Source organism: Pholcus phalangioides, unplaced genomic scaffold (genome assembly GCF_987345545.1).
Source record: "Pholcus phalangioides strain wild (caught in Gottingen) unplaced genomic scaffold, Ppha-v1.0 ptg000042l_1, whole genome shotgun sequence".
Classification (NCBI taxonomy): Eukaryota; Metazoa; Arthropoda; class Arachnida; order Araneae; family Pholcidae; genus Pholcus; species Pholcus phalangioides.
Window position 1 is genome coordinate 32,124,340 of NW_028301628.1, and position 26,580 is coordinate 32,150,919.

General features: G+C 34.8%; 1 protein-coding gene across 2 annotated transcripts in view; it reads left to right on the forward strand.

Annotated features, from left to right (window-relative positions):
• LOC149064899 (serine/threonine-protein phosphatase 2B catalytic subunit 3-like) overlaps positions 1–21,713 on the forward strand; it is a 49,751-nt gene extending 28,038 nt beyond the window's left edge. The window contains exons 8-13 of one of the 2 annotated variants that reach the window (XM_089255418.1): positions 4,958–5,052; positions 7,170–7,295; positions 7,892–7,975; positions 14,484–14,571; positions 19,607–19,704; positions 19,833–21,713. In XM_089255418.1, coding sequence (XP_089111544.1) covers positions 4,958–5,052; positions 7,170–7,295; positions 7,892–7,975; positions 14,484–14,571; positions 19,607–19,704; positions 19,833–20,002 — 661 coding nt within the window. In that variant the 3' untranslated portion in view covers positions 20,003–21,713. The remainder of the gene's footprint in view (positions 1–4,957; positions 5,053–7,169; positions 7,296–7,891; positions 7,976–14,483; positions 14,572–19,606; positions 19,705–19,832) is intronic. The other variant, XM_089255420.1, reaches the window with a different exon arrangement.
• Positions 21,714–26,580: the final 4,867 nt, after the last annotated feature.

The window sequence follows — 26,580 nt, forward strand, 5'->3', positions numbered from 1 at the left end:
GTAAGAGAACCGTGGGTTGTTCGAACCAAAATGAGCGACCATGCACTTATCTACGCTAAACGTCATGCTCCATTCATTTGCCCATGCTGCAATCTTGTTTAAGTTGGTCTGGAGCAACTCCCTATCGCTTTCATTCCCGATTACCCTCATTAGCTTCACATCATCTGCGAATTTGCTAGTAATTCCATCGATACCCTGATCGAGTTTATCGATAAAAAGTGAAAAAAGTATGGGGCCAAGGACACTTCCCTGAGGAACTCCACTTGTGACGTCTGTCCAACCAGAGAATTCCCCGTTCACCATAACTCGTTGCGACCTGTCTCTTAACCACGATTCTATCCAATTCAGCAAGTTGCCCCCTATTCCAATCTCGTGTAAACGCTTCAAGAGTTTGCCATGTTGGACCCGATCGAATGCCTTCTGGAAATCAAGGTAAACAACGTCGACATTTTTGCTCTTACCCAAAGCCTTAGTCACGTAATCATAGAAGCAAAGGAGGTTAGTTACACATGACTTCCCCTTCCTGAACCCATGCTGATTATCCGACAATACATTATTCTCGTCTATCCACTTCACAAACTGCCTTTTGATGATAATTTCCAAAATTTTCGAGAGGGAGCTCGTCAAACTCACTGGACGATAATTAGACACCACTTCTCTACTACCCTTCTTAAATATCGGAACAACGTTAGCCAGTTTCCAATCTCTCGGGACGATACCCTCAGCAACACTACTCCTGTATATCTGTGCGACTGGCCCCAACAATTCATTAGCACCTTCCCTGAGAACCCTGGGATAGATATCATCTGGTCCTGGTGCTTTGCTTGCACATACATTTCTTAGAAGATTTAGGACCTCCACGTCTTCCACTTGAATATCGTTGAGCGTTTTATTACCCCATGCAACACCCGTATATCGAATATCATTATCTCCATTAAAAACCGACGCGAAAAAGTCATTGAAAGCACTACACATGCCTACATTGCTCTCTACTTTTGAGCCTCCTATCGAGAGGGGGCCAACTGTCCCCTTACATCCATTATTGACGTATCGAAAAAATGATTTTGGGTCAGAGCCAATGTTATCTGCCAACCTAGATTCAACTTGCTTTTTACTATCCCTTATCGCTTTCTTCAACAGTCTTCTTTTATCAGTAAACAATGATAGGTCACCTCGTCCACTTTTATACTCTCTGAATGCTCTTTTCTTTTCAAGATAAAGGTTCCGCACGCTATCCGTGAACCATAGAGGGTGTGATGTACAAACACGCTTTTTTCGAACAAAGGGTATGACGTCGTGCAAAACAGAGGACAGCTTCGTACTAAATTCTTCCCATTGACTTACCACCCCTACTGATTCCAACCGGTCTTTGAAAACTTCCGCTAACCTTCTTCGCAAAACATCAAAGTTAGTTCTCCGAAAACAAGGAACCAATCTTTTGTTATCAACCTTACCCGAGGAAAAGTTACAGAGAAATCTGACGATACGATGATCACTGGAAGAAAACTCTTCCCCCACCGAAACATGTTCAACTAGATCCTCAGAACTAGTAAGAACTAAATCCAAAATAGCAGTACCCCTAGTGGCTTCTGATACATGCTGATACAAAAAATTTTCGAGCACCAACTTAAGAAAGTCTCTTTCATACTGATTTCCAGATGAAAGGTTCTCCCAATCAATACCCGGGTAATTGAAATCCCCTAGTATGAGAACCCTCTTTCGCTTACACATGTAGGAAATTTCATCATGCATTTTGGCGATATAGTTTTGATCCCTATTCGGTGGATTGTAACAAACCCCAACAATAAGCTTATGACGTCTTTTGTTCTCAAGTTCAACCCATATGGTTTCAATATCACTTCTCTGCACGTTACACTCTCTAGCCTTCAAACATGATTTCACGTATATCAACACTCCACCCCCTTTCCTATCAGATCTATTTCTCAAAAAAGTATCGTATCCGGAGATGTGTAAGAAAGATTCATCCCCATCGCTTGCCCAAGATTCTGTAATGGCTATAAGATCCAAGTCCTCCACAACTATCATAGTTTCTAAAAAATCTTTCTTGTTACCCAAGCTCCTGGCATTTATTAACACACATTTTAATTTGCCCGGTGGTTTGTTGTCAATCGAGAAGCCATCCAAGTCAGAGGTGGGTAATTCCCCGTCAGTACTGTTGTGATTATCATTAACTAACCCGCATTCCCGACTACGTGGTCTGGGAGTAAAAAACCTGACCTAAGACTATCGTAAACCTCCCAGACCCCTCTCTTATTTAGATGGATCCCATCCGAACGAAGCCACCTATCGGTAAATGCGGGAAGCTCCAAGAACGTGACCCCAAGTGAGGAGCAAATGTCCTTCAGGCCTATATTGAATTGGTGGATCCTACTCCTATATCCCCTACTACCCCTTGGCAGCACTGGAATCACTGCCACATCTGAACCCCCCTCCCTAGCGGATAATAGTAAATCCCGGTATTCTGACAGAGACTCACTAATGTTCGCTCCTACCTGATTTGTTCCCACCCACAGAATCACCCGCAAGGGCAACTTTCGGCGATGAAAAACGTCTCGAACGTTGCCAATCTTCCCCCCAGGAAGACAACAGCGCTCGAAACCCCGAAAATCCCTACACACTCGGTTCCCAAGTTCCCTAACCATAGAATCGCCGATGATTAAACCCCTATCACTATCCCCCTCTACCTCATCCACGACCACCCATTCGCCCTCTAAAATGTCGTTGTTCGTGGAGATTGCTTCTTCATCAACAGGTGGCTCGACGACCAGAGGGTCCGTTATAACCGGACCCTCTAGCACCCTAACTTTTTCCCGTAAAGCTTCGACCTCGTGTTCCAGCCTTTTTCTATCCAAGCACCCTTTACAATTGAAACTATCAGCTACTATACCCCTAGACCAGGGAAACCTCCCGTCGCAAGCTCTACACAACACTAGTCGAGGTCGAGGCATACTAACACTATTGCTAAAGCTAGATAATAATAATAATACTTAACAATACGAAAATGAGAAACGTTAACTGGAAATTAAAATAATGTAAAATACATTACTATGCGAAATATACGTAAGAGATTATACGAAAAAATTACGTAAAGTAGAATGCTCAGCACTAAATCACGAAGAATAAAATAAATATGTATATAAAGAATACAACACTCTCTAAAAAAAGTATTAAGCTACGAAGTACAATTTATACTTATTAGAATTAGCTAACTATCTCAAAACACTAACACTACAATAATAGGCCCAAATGGAAGGAAAACAACGTTATTGAGAGTACCCGGGAAAAGTATACACTGTTTGCTAACACTAACGTCCAAAACCTACGAACTTATATCAAAGAAGCGAGCGAACCTGGCAAAAAACAACGAAAATGAAATGCGAACGAGAAAAATAAATATAAGTCGATCGAAAATACACAACGACAATTTAAAAAAAAATGAGAGCAATATAAAAAAAAAAAAAAACCACTTATCTCACAATCCAACGTGCGCTAAAAAAAAAAGAAAATCACCGCAGAATATGACCCAACAATAAACAACACGCTAAGTAAAACTCACGAGAACGAAGAAAAACACAAAGAAAGACACAAAATGGCGCACTGGCGTGTCGGTGAGCGGAGCGCGATAATAGCACGTCCGTTCCCAACGACGGCGAAGACCAGATAGAAATTACATTGCCTTTGTTGGTGATCATCCTGTGGGCATTATGAAAACTTCATCGAATCGTCATTCATAAGCACTGTACATTTCCACCCTTGATCTGCGCCCAACTCCCTTCGCTGTGAGAAATAGAAATCCCAACAAAAGCGGGAAGTGCGGCTTATACGGTGAAATTAAATATTAATTTAATTGAATTATTAATTTATTAAATATTTCAGGTTCTTATGGAGATACTGTAATGGGGCAGATAGAAATTTACCGTTAAAGATAGGCTCACTGTAATTTGGGGAATATCATACAAACCGAAATTTTCCACATGATATTGAAATTTTATCACAGCAAAAATCAATTATTTAACATTTCAAATTTTTAGTACCGAATTTTAAAATATAATTAAACTTTTATATGCAGTTAAATTTTTAAATGTACTCAATATTGTAATTTTAATTTCGATGACCTTTCTGCATTGACAAAAATTAATTATTTTCAGTTAACTGTGTGTACACTTTTGTTTGTTCATGTTTTTATTTCATGTGTAAGACAAAAACCTACATACATACAAGCTCGCGTGAAACATGTACAGTGAAGAATCGACGGTTCAACGAATTGATTCTGCTCTGTAATATATAAATTGACGTCACGACGAATTGACATGACAGCAAACTTGTACAGCTACGAATTGGAGCAGCAACAAATTGGAGGTGCGACAAATTTGTACCACGATGAATTGGCACTGCGACAAATTTGTACCGTGACAAATTGAGGCGCGACAAGTTGAGTGTGACAAATTGACCGGCTACGGGTTTTGGACCACTCTCTTATATGCTGGAGAGGCACAAAAACTGTCTCACACAGTTGAAAATTTTTTTCTTGAGCCACTCCTATGGTTCAGGGAAGAATCTGTACTGATTTTTATGTTCATAGAGTTTAAGGAAGAAAAATTCTTTCCGAGTAAATTGAGAAACTATGATATGTATAATTTTTCTTTTGCTTTTATGTCCAAAAGTGGCCATTATTGATTGGACGTTAGAGATTACAGTTATGGGAGGTTTCACTGTACATCACAACTCAACTTCCCTCCTGTCATTAAAGTTGCAGATAAATATTTGTAATATAAATTTTATACACAGACTATGAATATAATTGATTATATGTTCACTGTTGAAAAGTCTAGGCTCTTCAGAAAGCACCCAGAATCCAGACTTTTGTCATAGCTTATACATATTAAGAATAAGATGTTATTTATAGAACAAAGTATTTTTCCGTTTGTAATTACAGGTATCGCATGTACAAAAAAAGTCAAGCAACAGGTTTTCCTTCACTTATCACCATATTCTCAGCACCAAACTACCTTGATGTTTACAATAATAAGGGTGAGTGATCTTGTGTTAACAAATAAACTTACGATAACCAACTTGTCATCTCAAAAGTGTAGAATAATTTATTTTTCTCAAATGTAGAGTATTCACCTAAATCAGATTACTGTAAATTGCTACAATCTTTCTGGATAGTTTTACAGCAGTTTATACTGATTGTCACATTCAACACTAAGCAAATATATTACATTTGCTCACTACATTAATAATTGTATGTATGCATGCGGACCATTAATTTTGCGAGATAATTTCATTCATTTTCAAATTTTTTAGTATGATATTTGTGTTATTTTTCTCTCATGCTAATGTCATCTAATAAGTAATTAATAGATACACAATAATTGAGGTCCTAATAAATATTGGTCCTTGTGCTAAAAAAAGTCATAATATCTATATGAATATTTAGACTTTGAGTATTTTATTTTAATAATTACGTCCAAAATTAGTGAGGAAAATGGTACAAAAAGACTAAGTTGTCATGCATTTTGTATTGAGATGTGAACCACAAATCAACTGCCTGACAGTCCTTTAATAGGTAACTATTTCTGTATGAAACTTTGTCTTGGGGCTGGATTTCTTGAGTAACCAAATTCGATATTATTTCTAGCCAGCAATAGAATTGAAAAATAAGTCACTGGTCCATAGACATCATGACTGGTCTGTTAAATAAAATCTGTTTTGAACAATGTAAATTCATTTTTCTTAATATATTATCATTTAGAAGTGTGGTATACCACCAAGGGGTGCAAAAAAGCCATAAAAAGCAATCAAAACTGCAGCCAATCCTTATATAACCCACCACTGTTGACTCTGTGGCTGTATCGATAAACAAGACTAAATAAACAAGTCACCCATAGACTCAACAGTAGACATCCATAGACAATTTAACTATCAATTAAAGAAAATTTTAGGCACTGGTAGCAATTTTCTAATCGTGAATATGTGTATCTTTACATCCTGTATGCAGGTAATTTATATGGAAACATACTATGGCTATACTCTTTTTTTTTTTTTTTTCCTCTTTCTAATTAAAATTTTTTAAATGTATCATTATGTACTATTTCCATAGCTGCCAAGTCTCCCGAATTTCAGCTTCATCGCTCGACCTCCCGAAAAGTTCTTAAATCTCCCAAATTTTTACGAAAATCACAAAAATCCCTAATTGTCCCTAAACATTCCCTACTTCATTAAAAAAAATCCCCGCTTATAAAAACAATCCCTAAGGAATTTCTTGTGGGGCATGAAGCCTCTTTTTTTCCCCTTACGAAATGACGTCACACGTTGTAAATGGGGAAATTCCCTTTTTTAAGGAAGTTTTACAAACCCTCTGATGGTAACAAGAAAGTTGTTCGTCTTACCCTGCAGGGAAATGGCTTAGCAGCCAATAGTCCTGGATAATAATTGAAGATTATGGTGGTGCGCATATGGTCAAAATTTCTTTTGTTGAAGTTACGTACGTGTGATATAACAAAGCATGAATACTGATAAGCAAAAACATATTTAGTCAATTTTAAAGATACTTATTCCGATGAATTTCCTTTCATCAAACGTTCCAGAAGAGGGCAGACTTTTCCTTTGTGTTACGGACATAAACATCGGTCATGGAAAGACTGACATCATCACTCATGTGAAATGAAAAAAAAACCATCAAGCAAGTGTCACAAAAAGTCAGTGTTCTTCAAAAATTGTCGGTGTTTTCCTTCATCTTCCGATGATTTTGGGGTCATTCGCGCAGAATGTTTGTTCACAGCGTTTCTGATTGAACACAATATTTATTTTTTATCATTGAAGTTTTGGCCTCCAATTTCACTTGTTTTTTGCGTAGGAATTTTATTCTCAAGGGTTTAACTTCCATGTGAGTAAAATCCCTATTTTAATTTGACTTCAGTTTTTGAGTAGGGATTTTATTCCCTATGCTTTAACTTTTATGTTTGGAAAATCCCTATTGTATTTATTAGGGAGTGGTTTTAGCATAAAATACGGGTTTGCGCGAAAATCTCCCGAATTTTCATTTTCAAAAGTTGGCAGCTATGTATTTCTGTATGGAAGTGCATTTGACTGCTTGATTTATTTCATGGTAAAAAGCTAGAATTGACCCCTTCTTATTTTTCTAGCTGCTGTATTGAAGTATGAAAACAATGTCATGAATATTAGACAGTTTAATTGTTCTCCTCATCCATACTGGCTGCCAAACTTCATGGATGTGTTCACATGGTCACTTCCTTTTGTCGGGGAAAAGGGTAAGTTGTGTCAGTTATTAAAGTTATGTCAATCTTTCTGTAACAGACGATATAGGTAATAATTGATTATAGCATAGATAAAATAGCATGTTAATTTTTTTGTCAACATGTAAAACTGGTATGTTTTCCATCACGTAGAACAATGCTCTTCAGCCTTTTTATAGCTTCAGACTGGTGAAAGTAGTTGTCACATTTCCTTCGGTCTGCACAAATTTACAAATAATTTGGGGACTGGTAAAAAATAAATTTGTGGAAAGGCAAAAAATAATTTGTGCATGGTAGAAAATAAATAAAATTTGTTGATCGGTTGATGGCTAAGGCAATGTAGAGATGGTATAATATTTAAATAAATCTAAAATTTTTAGGGGCCATATGGATTGGTTAGAATGTTTTTCGTACCAGTCTATGGGCCAGTAGTTGAACACTAGTGTAGAAAATATTTGTGCTTATAATTGTGGTTTGCATACCTATCTTCATTTCATAGAAATAGGAATTCTCCAACAGATCAGTTATTTAACACCCCCCCCCCCCTATAATTATAATGGTTTTCTTTCCATTTCTCAATACATAACTGTTGATATTATTGTTTTTAAAAGTGACTGAGATGCTAGTCAATGTTCTGAACATTTGCTCGGATGATGAACTCATGTCTGATGGAGATGAAACATTTGAAGCTGAAGGTGGGTACCTGAAAATATCTAATATATTCTCTTCATTCATGAATTATTCAGGCTTTATTTGAAAGTTAACTTAATTATATAATTTTGAATAGAGTTTGATGAAAACAAATTTCATAAGAATCATAGAAAGATATATCCCCCCCCCCCCCAAGATAATCAAAAAATATATTTAATTCAAACACAACAATATGATCACCAACATTGTCTTTTCTAGTTTTCTCTTTCTCAATTTGTGAAGCTATTGTACTCCAAGCACAAGATGAGACTGGGCAATGTAACGTTGGATGGTTCTATTCTCTTAAATGAAGCAAGTCTGCATATGGAATCACTTGTTGGCAACTGGAATTTCTCATTTGGCTTCTCCCCCTGGAAAAAAAAAATTGTCCAATGTTACTTGATGTGATGCAGCTGTCTCATCTCTTGCTAGGAGGACTTAAAATTCAGTCAAGTCAATGTAGTATCAAGTAAAAATATGTGTGACGTATTCAAAAACTTTCCCTTTTGACTGTGTAAAAAATTTTAAATTTTTGCTTGACATTTTTTTTAAGGGAAAAATTGTTACAGGCAAATATTAAGAAATCATCATCTTGTTTAGTTTGGATAATAAAAGTGTTAGACTGAAACATTTGCCTGTGGTTGAAAATATTTACCTAAGATAAATTAATTTTTTTCCTGATTTTTTTTTTTTTTTCTCAATGGAATTCTACAGTCAGACCTGCCAACTCTCCCGATTTTAGGGAAGACTCTGAATTTTTCATCCTTCCTCCCGCTCTCCGGATTTGTAAAAATTTCTCCGGATTTCGGCAGAAAATTCGATTTTACGCGAGCTTTCACGTTGTCGTGGCGTCAATAATTACCATGGTCGTTAGGGAAAACACCCATAGAGGACAGCCATAGTCATTTCCATTGAGCAGCCGTAAGAAAAAGTCTCTGTGACTGCATTTAAGCAACTGGCAAAGACGTGACTTTGTTTTCGTAGCATTTATCGGCAATCATTTATCGGGGGAAGCCCTTGGTTGCTGAAATTCCTGTATAATCGTTATTGTATTCCATTAACAGCCACGCGGTAAACACGTTTTTTCGTCCGCAGCTTTGTAATTTGAATTTTTTTTAATCGTTTCTTCCAATTAAACATCTTCAGAAAGAAAATATAAAACTTTAAGTTATATACAGCTAAATATAAAGCTTTTAAGAATTCATATACCCAAGATTATCAATCACTGATAGCATCCACAAAAGGAAACACATACTTTATGAACAGTATGTAGATGTGATTTCTCTATTCTGCATGGAAAGACTGACATGGAATTATATTCTCAGGGGCGATGCAGAATCTGCCTTGGTGGGGGGGGGGGGGAGAATGTAACTTTTTCTTAATTTATTTTAAAAAAAAAATTTCGAATTTTTTTTTTTTTATGAATTTTTTTTTTGATCGAGTCTATGAGTGTCGCCCCCCCCCCCCCCCGGGAGAATCTCCGGATTTCTTTATTTCAAAAGTTGGTACGTCTGTACAGTGAAACGTGTGTATAACGGTACTGTATATGATAAACCTATCTATAGCAATATTTTATTTGGTCACGGTGGAATTCCTATTCACAGTAAAACCTCTTGTGCAGGAATTTCATCCTTAAAAGAGAGGTAATCACTAATGAAGGGTTTGGAATGCATACATTTATTATACAAGGGGAAATTATTATTTGGCTGTAAAAGAGAGGTGTCTCCATTAAGAAGGGTTTTACTGTAATAGGAAATAACACAAATGAATCAAATTTTTATAAGTATCTTTTGTAATATTCTCTTAATTGTCTGCAATAATAACCTTGTCTCTAACAATGGTTTTCCAGATCTCTAGAGTATCGTTATAAACAGGTTTTACTGTAGATCATTTTCAAAACTAAATAAATATACTTTGTTAATGCATCTGTTGTACTAATAATGAAATGTAAATGTTACCAAATTTTCTTTATTTTTATTCCAGATTAATAATGTTCATTGTCAACTGCAATGAACATTATTTGAGTCTACCTTTTATTATTATCGTTTTTAGTTAACTATGATTCTCAAAATATTTACAGCTTGTATGTGTCATTCAAAGGACTGTTTTTTAACAAAAACTACCAACTTTATACATATTAACATTATGTACAAAATAATGTTTGACTGATAGATCTGTTACACTTCAGTTATTCATATAATTTCTGTAATTAATGATAGAAACTATTTCATGTTTAGCTTAAAACATCAATTTTAAAAATAAATTTTATGGTAGCATATAGTGGGGTGGGCAAAAAGTTTGTAGAAACTTTAAAAATTCATAAAAACCAGAAAAATAACCAAAATAAAAAGAATGGTTTGCAGGGTTAGCATCGCTAGGTCACGGAAATTTTTTAAACACAGGAAAAAATAAATAAATTGGGAACACAAGTTCTTATAACAACTGTCCCATTTGCATATTTTCACTGAAGTCGCCCATATCAGCGCTACCTATCGGCAGTCTTTTCCTGTCTTTAAAAAATTCCTGTGACGGTAACCCTTGCAAACCGTTTTTTATTTGTTATTTTTCCAGGGGCGCTAGGTATTTCGATCCCCCTCCCGAACTTCAAGTTATCTATTTCTGCCTGTTTCTGCTTCCAAAAATGTTTAAAGTTGTGGAATTTCTTTGATGTACTTTACGGACCCATAATTAATTTTAAAACAACCTAAACTATATCAATTTATGCAGTTGAATGTAAAAAGACAATACGCAGAACTTAATTTTCATGCGTGAGAAGATATAAATAAAAGGTTGAAATTGATGTTATTCCCTGAATATCCAACTGAAAAGTAGGTCCGGATAATTACTTCATATTTAATCTCCTGGGCTTTGTGTAAGCGAACTCAATATTTCAAAAATCGAGAATTCGATAAAAAATTTTAAATTATTGATGTGACAGAAAACACCACCAAATTTTTGCATTTCTACAGTAAAATCTGCAATTTTAACACTGATTTCTACGAGGATCACCCTTTTCCTGACCCTCAAAGTGATGATGATTATGACGTCTATTCAAAAAGCCTCATTACTGAAAGTATTGAAAATGGGGCAAAGCATTATAAAGGCATAACAGGATTAGAGAAGTAACAAACCATTGTAAAGATATATACACGTCTGAAACGCATTGCTAGGGAACCACGGTAACCAAAGTAAACTTTCCGAAAGTGATTGTTAAGGCCCAAAAACCATTGTTGCCCAACAGTTTTTTGCCTGTTTGGGGCATTTGCCCTGCTCTGAAGAAATTTTAAAGTAGCCTATCGTTCAAGTTGGGTCCCATTTGGTATATATACAAAATTTGGCGACGATCAATCTAAAATTGTAGATTTGTATAGGGAACATACACAGAAAATCAATTTTATATATATAGATTGTATGTTTACTTCATGCCATTATTGTATTATTGATTAAATGTTTTTATCAGTTATTTTTATGTGGATGAATAATAATTTTTGATCAAATCATCTGAGTTTCCATTATTTTCTTCGGAAAAATTTGTTTCAATATACGAGTGATTTGGATTACGAGCATGATCATCATGGAACAAATTATGTTCGTAAACTGAAGTTCCGCTGTAGTTGAAGAATTTTTTGTTTGATGCTTTTAGTTTCTTCCCTGCTTTTGCTTTGCTTTCTTCTGAGCTAGACTGGATTCTGCTTTCATCATTAGTCACTTGCTGATGCGTGTCTGCAGCTTGACATTGTTTAAGTAGCTGAACCATTTCTAACTGAGCATTTTTAAATTAATGAAAATTGAACTGCAGCTATTAGGTTTTGCGACCTCATTTGTTCATGATTATGCATACATTGTGTCTGTGTGCATTTTTTTTAATGTTTAGATGCTAATATCTTGCAGTTTGGTGAATTTTAGCTTCTAGTAGTAGGCTTTTGACATGTGTTTCCCATTTTAATTGTTAGACTGGATATCCAAACGAAAGCCGGGATTATGGAGGGGATCACACCGACATTTTATATGCAATAGCAAAACTTTGTTCAAGTGTGTTTCTCTCACCATCATCTCTCATCATGTGTTTCTCATCATCTCTTGGCTTTTTGCTAAGATAAAGTGTATTACTTAGAGACTTTTTTGCTTTATAAGGATCCATTTATTAATGGATTAAGAAAAGTTTTCCATGGTATATTGATGACTTAATTTATTAATATTTTTTTTTATTTATTTTATTTTTTTTTTTTTTGGCGAAGTTACTGTCTTATCAAAAAGATACTTTCAGAATGGGTTTTAATATTGATGGGGGGGGGAGGGATTTGTTATGTTAATGATCCACCTATGAAAATCAGATGCTTAATCTAAATCTTTGTCACGATGACCATATAATCTATCGAATGTTAATAGAAGTACAAAAATTTTGTATTAAAAATTATCAAAGTTGAATTCGGTTTGTCCTATCAATGCGGCTATCGGGTGCTAAAGTGGCCAAACATTGGGAATATGATTTTTTTCTTTTTTTGAGATGATTTTTGTATACAATTTTTGTTGATATTTTGGCTGTACTTTTTTTGAAAAAAAAAAACTTTTTTGATGAAATGTAATCATGTGTTTTATAAGTACAAGAACTTACATATATATTTTCTCTTTTTCATTTCACGTTCACTGCTACGTGTAAGTGCACTTGATTACTCATGTTTGTGTACATATTAGCTAGTTGTGTGCACTGTCAGTCATGGTGCTCGTGGTATTTGTGTCTTTTAGAGAGCTAAAGTTAAGCTTAGCATTGTGTATAATATGGGCTCATTTACCTCCTGTCTAGGTTTTAGTGCACATGTGGTTTTTATTATTTTTTTTAGGTGTTTGAACTTTGTTTTTGGTTTTGTTTAGTTGGAAATTTTTGAGATCTTGATGTATTTACAGTGTCAACATTAGTGTGCCAATCCAAAATTTTTTTTCTACTTGCAATTAATAAATGGATCCATTCCTTTGCATCAGACCGTTTCATGCATAGTTTTCACCACCTTCATAAGAACATAAATAGGAAAAAATTCTGTCAAATACAAAGTGTTCGGGATATGCCATAAATAGACAAAGTAGTATATCAAATAATAAATCTTCATTCTAAAATATGAGCATATTCCTTATAAGAGCTTTTATAAGGAAAAAAAATTCTTGTTAGGAAAAAGTTTTTAAAATAATCTATCGGTAAATAAAATCTGCCAATTCATTTTGCTATTTTGCTAACAGCAAATATTTTGCCTTAAATTTATATTAATCCGAAATAAGTCCCCTGATTGTTACAGGTGGAAGTTTCGTATTAGTTTTTTTACACCGTCTCCTGATGTTTCACTCATTAGCTATCTGCTTTAAAGCTCCCTTATTATATCGCATGTTCTCCAAAATGTATTTCAGATATTTGAATGGTTTAAAGAGTTTTTTTAGAGGAACAGTAGTTAGCTCACCTCTTTTATAAATTGTTTATGTATAGGGTCTCTCATAAATTTGTAAATAGTTCAATTTTTTTTTATGAATTTTTAAAGAGAGGAATTAGCATATTTGAATGTGTTTTGTGAAAAAGCTTTTCTCACATGAGAATTTTTTTTTCATAGAAAAAGAAATTTAGTTATAATTTTTGTCGATATAAGGCACTGCATGAAAGCGAATCAGGAGTGATTGTGTCTGAAACATTAGTAGAGCTTTTGGGATTCATGGCTGAATTTAAAACACTTCACCAATATTAATTTATTCATTAATGTCAACATCACAATGAAACCTTATGCAAGCAGGAAAATTCAGAAATGAGTTAATCCTACACCCTCCATTTTATAGGATTGTGATTTGCATATTTCCATGATTTCCTTTTGCCAGCACCGTTATCGACAAAAAATTAAACCAAATTTTTTTTCGCTATCAAAAAAATCCTCTTTCGTGAGAATAACATTTTTGCAAACTATTTAAATATACCAATTTTTATGGATTTTAAACTATTTACAAATTTCTAGATCCTTTACATTAATTAGTCACTACCACTGCAATTTCATTATTTAGTCCAAAATCTTACTGTGGATTTAGGAACTAGAGAATTTTTCTTCAAAAAAAAAAAGTTCATTATATTGTGTACACAATTGAAGAAGGTTGCCTTATGGTGTGCATGCTGCACTTTGCATGATTGTTGTGCTTATTAATTACTTGATGTGATGCACTTTTTTGATGTGGAAATCCTTGATGTTTTAAATGTTTTGTCAGTATTTGCACAGAACTTTGTGTTTTTGATTGGTGGTTTGGATTATTTATGGAAAGCCTTCCCTCAAAGTTTAAGAGTTGTCCCTTTGAGGGTTAATATTTAATATATATATATAAGAATTGATCTTCAATCAATTTTCTGTTTAAAGTATGTGAATGTAGTGATGTAAATTCTGCTATGTGTCTTTGGTGCATAAATGAGCCATGAGTGTTTCATTCTGCATGTTTCTATTGTTTGTGTTTTATGTATTCATATGCATAAACTGTTTCTCATTAATTTTTCAGGTGGCTTATCAGCAAGTGCCAGAAAAGAAGTGATTCGTAATAAAATAAGAGCTATTGGCAAGATGGCTCGTGTCTTCTCTGTGTTGAGGTAGTTCTTTTATTACAAGTATTTTAATAATACTCTTCTATAGAAATTATAATAAACACAAATGTTATTGAATAAATTTAATATTAATTAATTAATTATTATTAAGTTTTATAAACTATAAAGCATTTAACCATTCATTAATGTTACTATATGTTGATTTGATTTTTGTATTGTATTCAAATAACTTTTAATGCAGACCTGCCAGCGCTCCTGATTTTTTTACCCTCTGTAACAGTGGTTCCCAACCGGGGTTGTGGAACAGTATTTTTGGGGGTTCGAGATGGAAAAAAAATTATAACTAGATTGAATTGAAAACAATTCGAATTTTCATATCTTTGAGCAATATGAATCATGTCTACATTTTGGCACCATATTTTTTTTATCTTTTGCTCTCAGAAATGTGTCGCACAATATTTGAATGTTCCCAGTTTGAAGGACCTTACAAAGACACAATGTTCACCTCTTGCATGCGGTTTCAGATTTTTTGCACAAGTTTCTTTCTTGATTATTGATCATAGGGGAAAGGTGGATACGCAGGGGTGTCATCAATACTAGCACTTTCTTGAGACACTTCAACACACAAGTTTACTTAGTCATGGCACGGCAGACAACACGTGAATTGAGTTGACCGTGATCATGGTCACTTTTACTTACTCTGTTGCCAACAGTGAAAAACTTACATGCACACTCTTACCCACCTTTCTCCTACTTATTTTCCATTTGGATTGAAGAAAAATACTATTACTACCCAAAATACTTGGCACTTAGTTTATATTCATACCTTGTGGTGTTATTAGCATGCTGTGCTTAAATTTGATATTGCCCTGAGTAAAACTTGAGATAAACGTACAAAATTTTTGATCTTGTGCAACAATTCATATAATATATATATTGTCCCTGCTAGAACCAATAAGTGAAGTGAGATTCATTGAATTTTTTTTCTCTCAAATTTTGAAAAAAAAATATTTTTCCTAGTTTAGTTTTTGAAGAAACAATTTTTTTCATTACTAAAGATGAATTAATTACTGTATGTATTTATGTAATATCCCCTTTGATATTGGCCTCATTTTAGCCGCCTCCTCCCACCAAGAAACCATGTCACAGAGAACAATTAAATACCCGCGCATAAGCTGCTCCCAAAAAAGTAGACATAATTCAAAGCCGGAAATGGGGAGGGCAATTGCCCCTTGTGGCAAAATTTAGAGGGCTAAAAATTTTGGGTGGGAATAAAGAAAAACGTAAAATGACAGAGTTTTACAATTTTGCTTGCGGCTAAATTATGTTTTCATGGTTCCCATAAGAGTGGGGCTGACAGGGGCCCAGTGGTTATTCTCATCCGGGGAATTTAAAAATTCTGATTTTAGAATAATTCTTGTGTGCTCAGATGAAAAAATTTTCAACATTGGCAGAAAGCTTTGCAAATGATTGTACATAGGTGCCAATGCTTCAGATTTTTCAGCCTTATTATAATCTTCTGGTCAGAAAGCCAATTCTTCTGCTTTTTCATATCTTCATAGAAAAATCCCTAAAAGTAATCAAATTGAGCTTTGTTTGAAAGGAAAATCCCTAAAGAAAATACTCTTCTAGTCTTTGCAATTTCAGGCTGACCCCGTTTCCTGAAGAAAACATTTGGGGAATCAGGACTTCAAGTACAAAAAATTGGTAACTGTCACCAAATATGACGCCTAAAGCAAGCAAAGTGGCTAATTATATTACAGCTAAAAAAATTGGGACAGCCAAAAATGCTTCCCAGAAAATGGGCTTCATATATGGTCACCCATTGAAATTTCTAAAAAGCCCCTAGTTTTTCCCTTTTATTGGTTTGATATGTTTTCTTTGATGCGGAATGTGTCATCGCTGTATAAACTACAGATTTTTCCAGTCTGTGAATTGGCACCTATGATTGTACCATTTGCCACTGCCTACCTTTGTGGAACAGGATTTTCTTCACTCTTACAATTGAAAACAAAATCCAGAAATCGCTTTGATGTTAGCAACAACATGTCGGTAGCTTGTTTCTGTTCTAAGAAACTATAAAAAAAAGGCAACTTGTAACAGGCAAGCTGTTAACAAGGATGTACAGTAATACTTTTATTCACGAGACACATGAGATTTAAGTTGTATCGAGAGAATAAGACATTCTCGAAGAGTTCGATTTTAACCTTCATCACGAAGGGTTGTGTGTTTCGCATGTTAATGCAAAATAAAGGAATGCTTCATGTTCGTCGCTTCGTATACACCTCACCAATCGTCACAAACTGCAAATTAGTCAAAAATCTATTCAATCTTCTTTTTTTTTTGATATAATGTATGTATCTGTGTATTTTTTATTAATAAATTTTATAATCCTTCAAGTTTAGAATTTTCATAGTAGTTCAAGAATAATTACTGTGATTAGTTCCAAAAAATATGAATTTTATATCAAATAGACAACACATTACACAGGGATAACACGAATCACTGGGGGTGCAGGAGGAGAAAAGGGTTGGGAAACACTAATCTATAACAATAATCGCCTATGTAACAATATTACTCTCTGGTCCAGATACACTTTTCATCGTGTTAATAATTCCACATCAATATAACTCCTTCATAAAGATAAGTTTTTCCAGTCCCTTGGGTATTTTTATATAGGCGTTTCACTGTATAAACTCATTCTTGAAATGGTCTCTTCACATTCCTCTAAAGTCATTCTTCCACGCTTCTGGGTTTTAGTTTGCTGTGGCGTGGAGTGTGCTGTATGGTTTTAGAGACTATACCTACAAGGGGACCAGGGTTTAAGCTGGATAAAAAAATTCCTTTAGCAAAAAACCCAAAATGGGGGAAAAAAAAGCTTTAGCAAAATGCAGACATGCCAACACTGACTTGAAGCTTGTCAGTAGTTATGAATGTTCAGCTTTGCCATGAAAGAAGGGGGAACTCCTCTATGACAACATAATCATAGTGCAATAAAAAATAAACACTCAAAATTTTAATTTTAATTGAAAGCTGATTAAATACAGCACACCTCATTGGCACTTGCACCTAGAAGGCTCAGGACACATGACCCCACCCCCTCCCGAAGCAACTTTCTGAGGTGGGCAAGTCCCTTAATAATTCATGGATATTCAATGCAATCCCAACCTGCATACTCCGTTGTGGGCCGTATATACGGACGTCTTGCAACCCTAGACACCCCCCATGAGACAGGCACCTACGATGAGACATTCTTTCCATGAGCAAGTTTGCGAGCTTTACCATGTACTATGCAAATGAAGCAGCGGGTCTGGACCCGCTGCGAAAAATCTGTCCACTCCATCACTTCGAACCACTCAGAAACCTGTTTTTAGCCCACAGTGTGGGGCAGTTTTCACAGAAAACAAGTTTTTGGACATCCAGTAGAGCGGCAGGTTTAGATGCCGCTTTATGCATTGCCCCCCGCGCACAGACAAAACAGATCGGCTCAGAGTTTGTCTCTTCTCTTGAACTCTCTCATGTACATATACGAATTCATCATTATGGTAGAGATCGGTGCAATTTCAAAAATAAGTAAAACACCACAAGAAACTCGGACCCAAATTTTTTTTTTAACCGATTTCCATAATGTTGAGAGTGTCTCCCTTATATTTGTAATTCATTGCTGCCATCTGTAGAAACTACGGACAACCTATAGCAGTTGGCAACTCTGAAAATGCTAAAGTGCTAATGATTGATGGATGGATGTCTATTCGTTTTGTACCTCCTGTATGCATTTTTTGCGAAAGTGGCTACTACTTCTTGCGCATTCTAAGATTTTCTTTCACATTTTTTGCAAAATTCAACCATAGCTTAAAACCTGAAGGGGACATAGAATTGGTCTAAGGAGTGCAGAGAAGAGTTCTTTTGGTAGGGCTTGAGCTATGAAGAAAGATAATTTTTTTTAACACATTTACATTGGATGAGAGCAGGTGTCAGGGAGGGGGATATGATTGAAGTTTTTAAAATTTTCAACAGGATGGAACATCAGTTGTTTGTGCACTGTTAATTGAGTGGGGACACCAATATCGATTGGTAAGGGACAACTCCAGGTTGTTGAATTCTAACACAATTGACACGTTCAAAAAGAAATATGATAAACATATTGGAATAAATCAAGAAGCTATTCATACTTAGATAAGACAACCGTAAATATTTTTATTGGCAGCCTGTTATATTTTATCATTATTGTTTTTTTAGGTAATTGCTTCTTTATTGGGTTGCTATTTTGATTGGGCATTTTACCTGTTGTGGCTTTTGTGTAAAGATCATTCTCAGAAAATTGGATAAAAAAAATTATCAAAAATTAATGTCAAACAAAAAATCCAAAAGAAGTTTTTAGGGACACTTCTTTACATGGTGATAAATATAATTTTCATCAGCGAAGTTTGTTCTAAATTTATTGTGAAAAAGATTCATTTTCAAAGTTTAACCATGTTGAGATAGACAAGTCCAACATGACATTTTGCCCATTTCAGCACTTGATATTTATGCTTGACAATCGTAGCATGTTCTATATATTTTGGTAGTTTATTTTCAACTTGGACAAACACCGATACTTTTTTATTTGTGTGTTTATCGCTCTTTTTTTGTCATTTTATCAGTTTTATAACGACAACAGATTTCTAATTCATCTGTTTTGCTGGAGCATGAATTGCATCCTCAGAGCAAAGTTGTAAATGATACATTACTGCAACTTGATGTTGTAACCAAGAAGCTTGGATTTGTTTACTTCCCTTCCTCCTAACTTATGATCAAACCTTTCTGGTTACCTAATGCCAGGAGAAAGACATTTCCTTAACAAATGAAAATTTGTTCAAGCAAATTTAAAAAACTCTATTGATGAAAAAATTATAGTGACGACTTGTCAGAAACACACAGGAATATAAATTGAAAGTGATGAAAAAAACTAAATTATGTGCCATATATATTAAATGTAAATTGCTGGGGGGCACAATTTAATCCAATTTCATGAGAATAACCCATAAATGTAATTTTGCAGATTAAAATTGTAAATTTCACAATTTTTTCCCTCATTCAGAGAAGAGAGTGAAAGTGTTCTTCAGCTCAAAGGGCTTACACCAACGGGCCAGTTACCCATTGGCACACTCCAAGGTGGCAAAACATCTATTAAGAATGGTAATGGAATTTTATTCTAATGATACTTGTGTGGAAGCATTTTCAAAAATTACTGTATAATATTTTCAAATTTTTATTTTTATTAATGTTCTTAAAATTTTCATTTCTTTCTCTCTCCCCAACAAAAGCCCTGGCAGGATTTTCTCCGCACCACAAGATATCAAGTTTTGAAGAAGCTAAAGGTTTGGATAAAATCAATGAGAGGATGCCTCCACGCAAAGACGGGCCATCTTCTCCTCAGAGTACAGAAGATGCAGCTCGTTCGAGTAGTGCAGCACACAACGTGAACAGCTCATGAGTGTTATAAACTATCAAAAAATATGAGCCCATTCATTGCTCCAGCCCACAAGATTCCCCCCCCCCCTTTTTCCTCCCTCAGCTACCAGTGGGCCATTGCATGCGACTGAAGTCATTGTGGAAAAAAAAGGGCTCGGTTCTTTCTCTTAACCCCCACTCTTCTTTCTGTCTTGTACTGTGGATCTTGACCACCCGAAAACCCGGACAGGGGAACTAAAAGTGATCTCACCATTTATCCAAACCAATAGAAAATTTAATCCTTCCCTTTCTCCTTACTCTTTTTAAATGCCTTGGATTTTTTTTTTTTTGATTAATGCCTGTGAATTTATTTTGGAAGAGCAACTCGAGAAGAACTAAAACCAAGAATCGAATGCGCTTACCACTTGGTGCTTACCAGATTTGAAAGATGTTGGTTGAATGTTTTCCTCAAGACGTTATTTAATATTATATGAAAGCAATGATTTTAAACCTTTTTGTAAAAAATTTTCTCTGTTCGAGAAATTGTTCATATATTTTCCCCTTCAGAGTTGTCTGTTCTTATGTAATGTTTGTGCTAACATTAATTTTTCCCCCAAAAAGTCCCAAGTGTTTTTTTTTTTCATAATTATGTTTGTGAATATATCTGTATGTATAAGAATGTCTCTGATTTCCACCAAGTGGCTGCACAGGAAACGAAGATAAATTATGGTGTCATTCTCTTAACCATTTTCAGCTCTAATCGACAAAACGTCTCCACGAGGAGCAATAGGGATTTGGTGTCAGTTTCTTCTCTTCCCCCCCCCCCCAGTTTCATTCATCAGTTATTTTTCATAAAACTTAAAAACCTTCAGATAGTTTTTTTTCTTAAGATCTTGCAATATTTTACCTATCAGCACAAGAATATTTCAGTATCGGTTCTATTTCTTCGTTTCGATGGAAGTGAAATTATACTTTGTTGAAATTCATGCTTTTGAATATATCAATATCGGGACGTGTGCATTTTGAATCAAGGATTGTTAGTTTTTGTTTTTCAGTTTTTTTTTTTTTGAGTGCACTTGTTGCTCTTTCCTGTTATATCCCCGTGTTATACAACTTCATTGCTCCCAGTGTAATTATTGTATAGGTGGTGCATCTCTTTAATACATAGATTTTTTCCCTCAAACAAATAAATAAAATTGTACAGATTGTTGACCTTGGCTTGGGCCTTACACTCGTTAGTTTATAAAACTCATATTGTCCAACATATGCTACAGGGAGACAGACAAACCAGGCAGACGAAATATTGTGAACAGATTAGAGACTTTGTTTCCCCATATTATTATCAATGAAGTAAAGACAATGATCATAATAGCATGTTCTGTTATAAATTATTTGTTTTTCTTCGATTTATCATAAACTTTTCAAGAGATGAGTTGTTTTCGATAAAAGTCTATGTAATTTTATATGTCTTTGTGGAAACTCCCGCAAAATAGTTTTCTTATTTTTAATATTTTTGCTCAAAAGAATATTCTTTGAATTTTTTGTGTTATTTCCTTTATCTCACTGATTTAAAGTGCAAAGAAGGAAAAAAAATTTGATTTATATCATCAGTTTTTGTTTTTTTTTTTGTCCCAGAGGTGCATCCTTCTGCGTCAAATCTAGTCACTTGCCTAGGGGTGTGTGTGTGCTCCCTGCGACACTCCTGTTTTATGAGGTTGTGCCTCGTTTTCAAATATGCACTTTTATGTGAGTACGTGTGTGTGTGTGTGTCTGTTGCGTGAGTGTCCAAATATTTGCATGTCTGTGTCTTTGAAACTGCCTGAAGTTAATAGCTTTTGTTTTTGTTTATAGTTTTCCCCACAGATATTAATTGTTAATAGCTTTGCAATTGTTACCTCGGCTGGGAAAAAAAATAAACTCATCTTCTCCGTTCTTGGAAGGTTTTTCTCCCCCCTTTAAAAATAATCGCTGTTGTTGAAAGTTATTCAAAATGTTTATTTTAAGTATTTTGACGTTTTTTTTTTTTTTTTTTGCATGTTATATTATGGTTTGTTAATTTGATCTAATTCAATATTTTGTGATCAGTTTTCTTGTTTACGTAACTGCCTCGCGTGAGATTTTTGCTTGTCTGGCATTAGTGAGGGATGGATTGATTATACCTGTGTGTTCTTTGTGTACGTACTTCTCCCAGCCTTAAAATAGTTTGTTCTACCACAATCTATATAGATCTGTTTAATTTCACGTTGCATGTAGTTTTTGTATTAATTTTGTTTTAACTGCAGTTTTTATATTTATATTTTTTTCATTCAACTACTAATTCTCATAAGATGAATTAAATAAGCACAGTTCGAACGTTCATTTCTATATTATATAAAATTTTGTATATTTGTGCTAACTGCATTATAGTAATAATAACAAATGACTGTTAGGTGAACTAATCGATTATGATCTCTCTCGAAAAAAAAATCAGATTCCAGTTGTGTTATGTAAGTTTGGTCTTCTGTAAATAAATGAAATATATATATACAAATAAATAATATATATATATATACATATACACATATATACATATTCATCAGTTGTTCGGGCTCTGAATTACTTATGTTACTTCGTGAAAATTGCACTGTTACTACTATGCTAGACACACACAATTTTGAATTTGCTTTTTTTTTCTTCTCGATAATGTATTCGCTACAGTTTCTGCAATTGAGTTTCTCACTGCTGGAATTTTGCCTAAACATAGTTTCGGAGGTATGTCCAGGTGCTCTGTTACGTGCGTTTAAATGTGTGAAAAAAATTGTTCAAAGAAAAGACATTTTCTTTAAATTCCTGGAGCTATCTCTGAACGTTTTCGATATTTTTTTAATAATTATTAGTTTTTTTTTTTGATTGAATATTGTTATAAAATAAAACGTTTCTTAAAATGGTGGGCCGTTTAAATAACATCTTTTGCCCCCTTTTGTTTCCTTCTTCCTTTTCCTCCCTATCTCGTATTATTGCACATTTTGCATTGAAGTGCACCTGTCTCATGGAATAGGTGGACAGGCAAGCTTAAGTTTAATGTTTCTAACCTCTCAAACCTTGAGTGCCTTAATGTATATTGTGTGATAGATGTTGCTTTTACCATAACGTCTTCTGTTATACTTAACCCTCCTTTAAAAAAAAGAGAAAACGTAAAAGAAATATTGTTTATATTTTCACTGTAATATATTTTATGATCTTGTGCATTCTCTCGTGTTTCTGTGGTGCAAAGTAGCTGTTTTTTCTGAATATTCTTTCTGGTAAAAATAGTTTTGTACGTACCATATACGAAAGGAAAAGTCCTTTTTCTCCTTCACACACGACTATAACTACATTTCTAGGTACATATATATATAGAGAGCAATAGAAAAAACAAATTTTGTAGATTTTATAGCTTTACAACTTTTTGCTAATCAAGTGGGGGAGGAGGAGTTGTTCTTCCTTGCCAAAAACAGGAAAAAAAAATGTTGCGAGAGTTTCTGACGGTGGTTCTACTTTTTGCGTCCTTTTTGAGTGTTCCTTTCGACTTGTGCGTTTCTGCAAAAGCGGCAGAAGACATTTTTGCGGAGCTGCTTTGGGAAAAGCATGCCTGTCCACCAGTGCCCGAGAAATAATATATTGCCTCTGTGTCACCATGTAAAGCACATAATGAATGAATGTCTTTTAAGTGTTTGTCGTGTGAATATTTTTTTTTCTTTATTTTAATTTTTTTTCTTTTCACGGCAGCTCCTGCTATTTAAAAAAAGGTAAAAAAAAAAATCTTGTGCTCTCCCTGTTCTTTTTTTTCCATGTTCTAGAACAATTACTGCTCAAATTTTGATGTGGTTTGATGTTTTGTGTGTCTCGATATTCTGTCGTCGTAGGTTAGCTGCGTAGGTCTTGCGTTTCCAATAGAAGAATAAATTACCTTATCAAAAATATATTCGAAATACTAACAGTGAATTATAGTAGATTTTTTGTCCAAGAGAGCCGCCAATCGTCATGTAATGCACACTTTCATGTGCATTCTGTTTCTTCGTTTAATAAATTTGTCAGTCATGTTAATAATTTTCTGATGCGTTATTTCTTTATATTAATGACGACTCATTTTTTTAAATGCAATAAATATGTGCAGTGCATTTTCGGCTGTCCCTCTTTTTCCTCCTTACGTTGAATTATCGCATTATGCAAAAGTATATTGTATCTATTGTAATGGTGGAAACTAATCTAAATGATATTTTCTTTTTAAATAACAGTGAATTAAGGAAAGAACAGTCTAAGTTGCTGTAACGCGACATTATATTAATTTGACTTGTGCGTAATTTAATTCAAAGCATGATTACAAGCTGGAATTTTCCAGGCTGTGCAGTTGCGATTTTCTTGTATTTTCCCATTTAATGTTTCACTTGCTGCTATGAGATCGGTATTTTCAATGTGATATCACTCTGCTGTTAGAAATGAATTACCTTTTGGGTTAGATGATACAATTGAACGACCGACGTAGTTGAACCCAAAATTGCAAAAGAACCATGGCTCCACGGTTATTTTGCAAAATTGCAAAAGAACCGTGGAGCCATGGTTCTTTTGCAATTTTGGGTTCAACTATGTCAGTCGTTCAATTGTATCAGTCTGCTGTTGACTGACCTGATGAGATGCTTTTTACAAATTTTCAATGTGATTAGTTTCCTGAAGCATGTGACTATGAAAGGCCACGACAAATACCTCCAGCCCCACTATTATTTTCATACAGAGCCCTGCGTCCAGTAAGGGTGGCCATGAGCAACTGGAAATGTTAAGAAATTGCTCTTCTGTATATCGAGAATGGTAATGGGGGAATTCCATCCCCCCCCCCCCCCCGAGTATGCAGTGAGTGAAATATATGTGGAAAATGAAAAGAACATGACTAAATTTCCCAAACACTTTCTATATATTTATAAATGCTTACACATGATTCGAGGAACAGTTCCAGCTTGTTTCTGTATTAGAAGTAACAGCTCTTCAAACGAATTAATGGCAGCGTCTTTGAAACTTTCATTAATTCGAAAGATCTTTTTAAAAATTTCCTTTAAGGGGGAAACCAAGTATGCACCGTTCATGGCACAGTTCGATTCTGTTTTTATAAGTTTGTATTTGCAGAATGTGTATTTTTTACGTTCAGAATTCTCGTTTGAAATATCTATGCAAAAACCATAACAGCCCAAATGTATGATTGATTAAGGGGTGTGTGTGTGTTTCAAATGAATATATAGCTCAATAATGTGTGAGAGTGAAAGATTTAATATAATTTTAAAAAGGAATTTGTTGGCCATATCAACTCGTGCATGGTTGGACAGAGTCGAGGTCTGGTGTGTTCGTCAACTCCATATATTATAAACGGATAAAAAGAAATAATAGAAAAAGGGAAGATCATGGCGCATATATTAATGAGAGTTGACTATGTTCATGCTTTGCTCTCTTTCTCTCGGTAACATTAAAGCTTGCAGCCGAGTTTTCTGCTAGCCCTACGTATCAGGTGCTGTGTGCTGAACAAGGTAAACTTTAAGAAGAGAAGAAAAAAAATGAGCAAGTTTTTACCACTTCTGTGTAAAATCCAATCTTTGATTACTTGCTTAACTGTATAAAAATTAAAGCTTCAAATAAAAATATTAATCCATTATTTTGTAGCCAATGTTGCATTCATTACATTTTTTTCCGTAACATCATGCTTCGCTTTGACCAACGTTGGATAGTTCTTGTTGGGAAAGAAAAAATGAATACAGCCGCTACTTGAAACACATTTTGTTGGGAATTGTTAAATTTAGCATTAGAGGGTGGTTGAATCGTGCTTACGTCATCAACCACCCTTTATGAAAATATAAAGTCGCTTGAAGAAACTTAATGTAGCTTTGTTAAAATATATATGAGATATTCTTAATGGGGGTGATTATTACTAGGTGCGAGAAAAACCTTTCGCCAGTTTGTGTGCACCTGAACTAATATTCTTCCTATTGATAAGTCCTCCATAGAACCATTGTGGTGTACTCTAAATGTCCCGCTGATCCTTCAAGTGATCTGAAAATGTGTAGCACGCCGCTTAAGAGCTCTGCAACTGCCGTGCGTCATATGACCTGTATGCTAGAATGTCTGTGGGAAAGAGATGTAGAACTGCACTGCGAAAAGCTTAAGTACTACAAAACTGTGTCACGGATCTACTTGAATGATCTCAAAATGTGCCACTTAGTTCATTATTACTAAATTAGGTTTGAGGTGGCGGATAACCCCGTGGGCCATAGTTTTCGCATACATGTCTTAGAGGGCAGATCGCAGTGAATTTCTAAAACAGGAATTTTGTGTTAGCCTTCAAATAGCATTGAGATTAACAGAAATTGATTATAATTATATATACACATACATACACACACACTCGTGTGCAAAATAAAGAGAATTTGCACATTTTTTTTGTCTGTTTTCACAAAAAGTACTGAACCAAAGGTGCTAATAATGCCACCGAAGAAGTATGCAAATACGTAAGCGTACACATGCGTGTGGGCGGAGCTGTGACCACGGAGGGGATAAGGGTACGAGGCGCTTTCCACGATTCGTGTGCTCCGTCAATACCTTCTAAAGCAGAGAAGCTTGTAG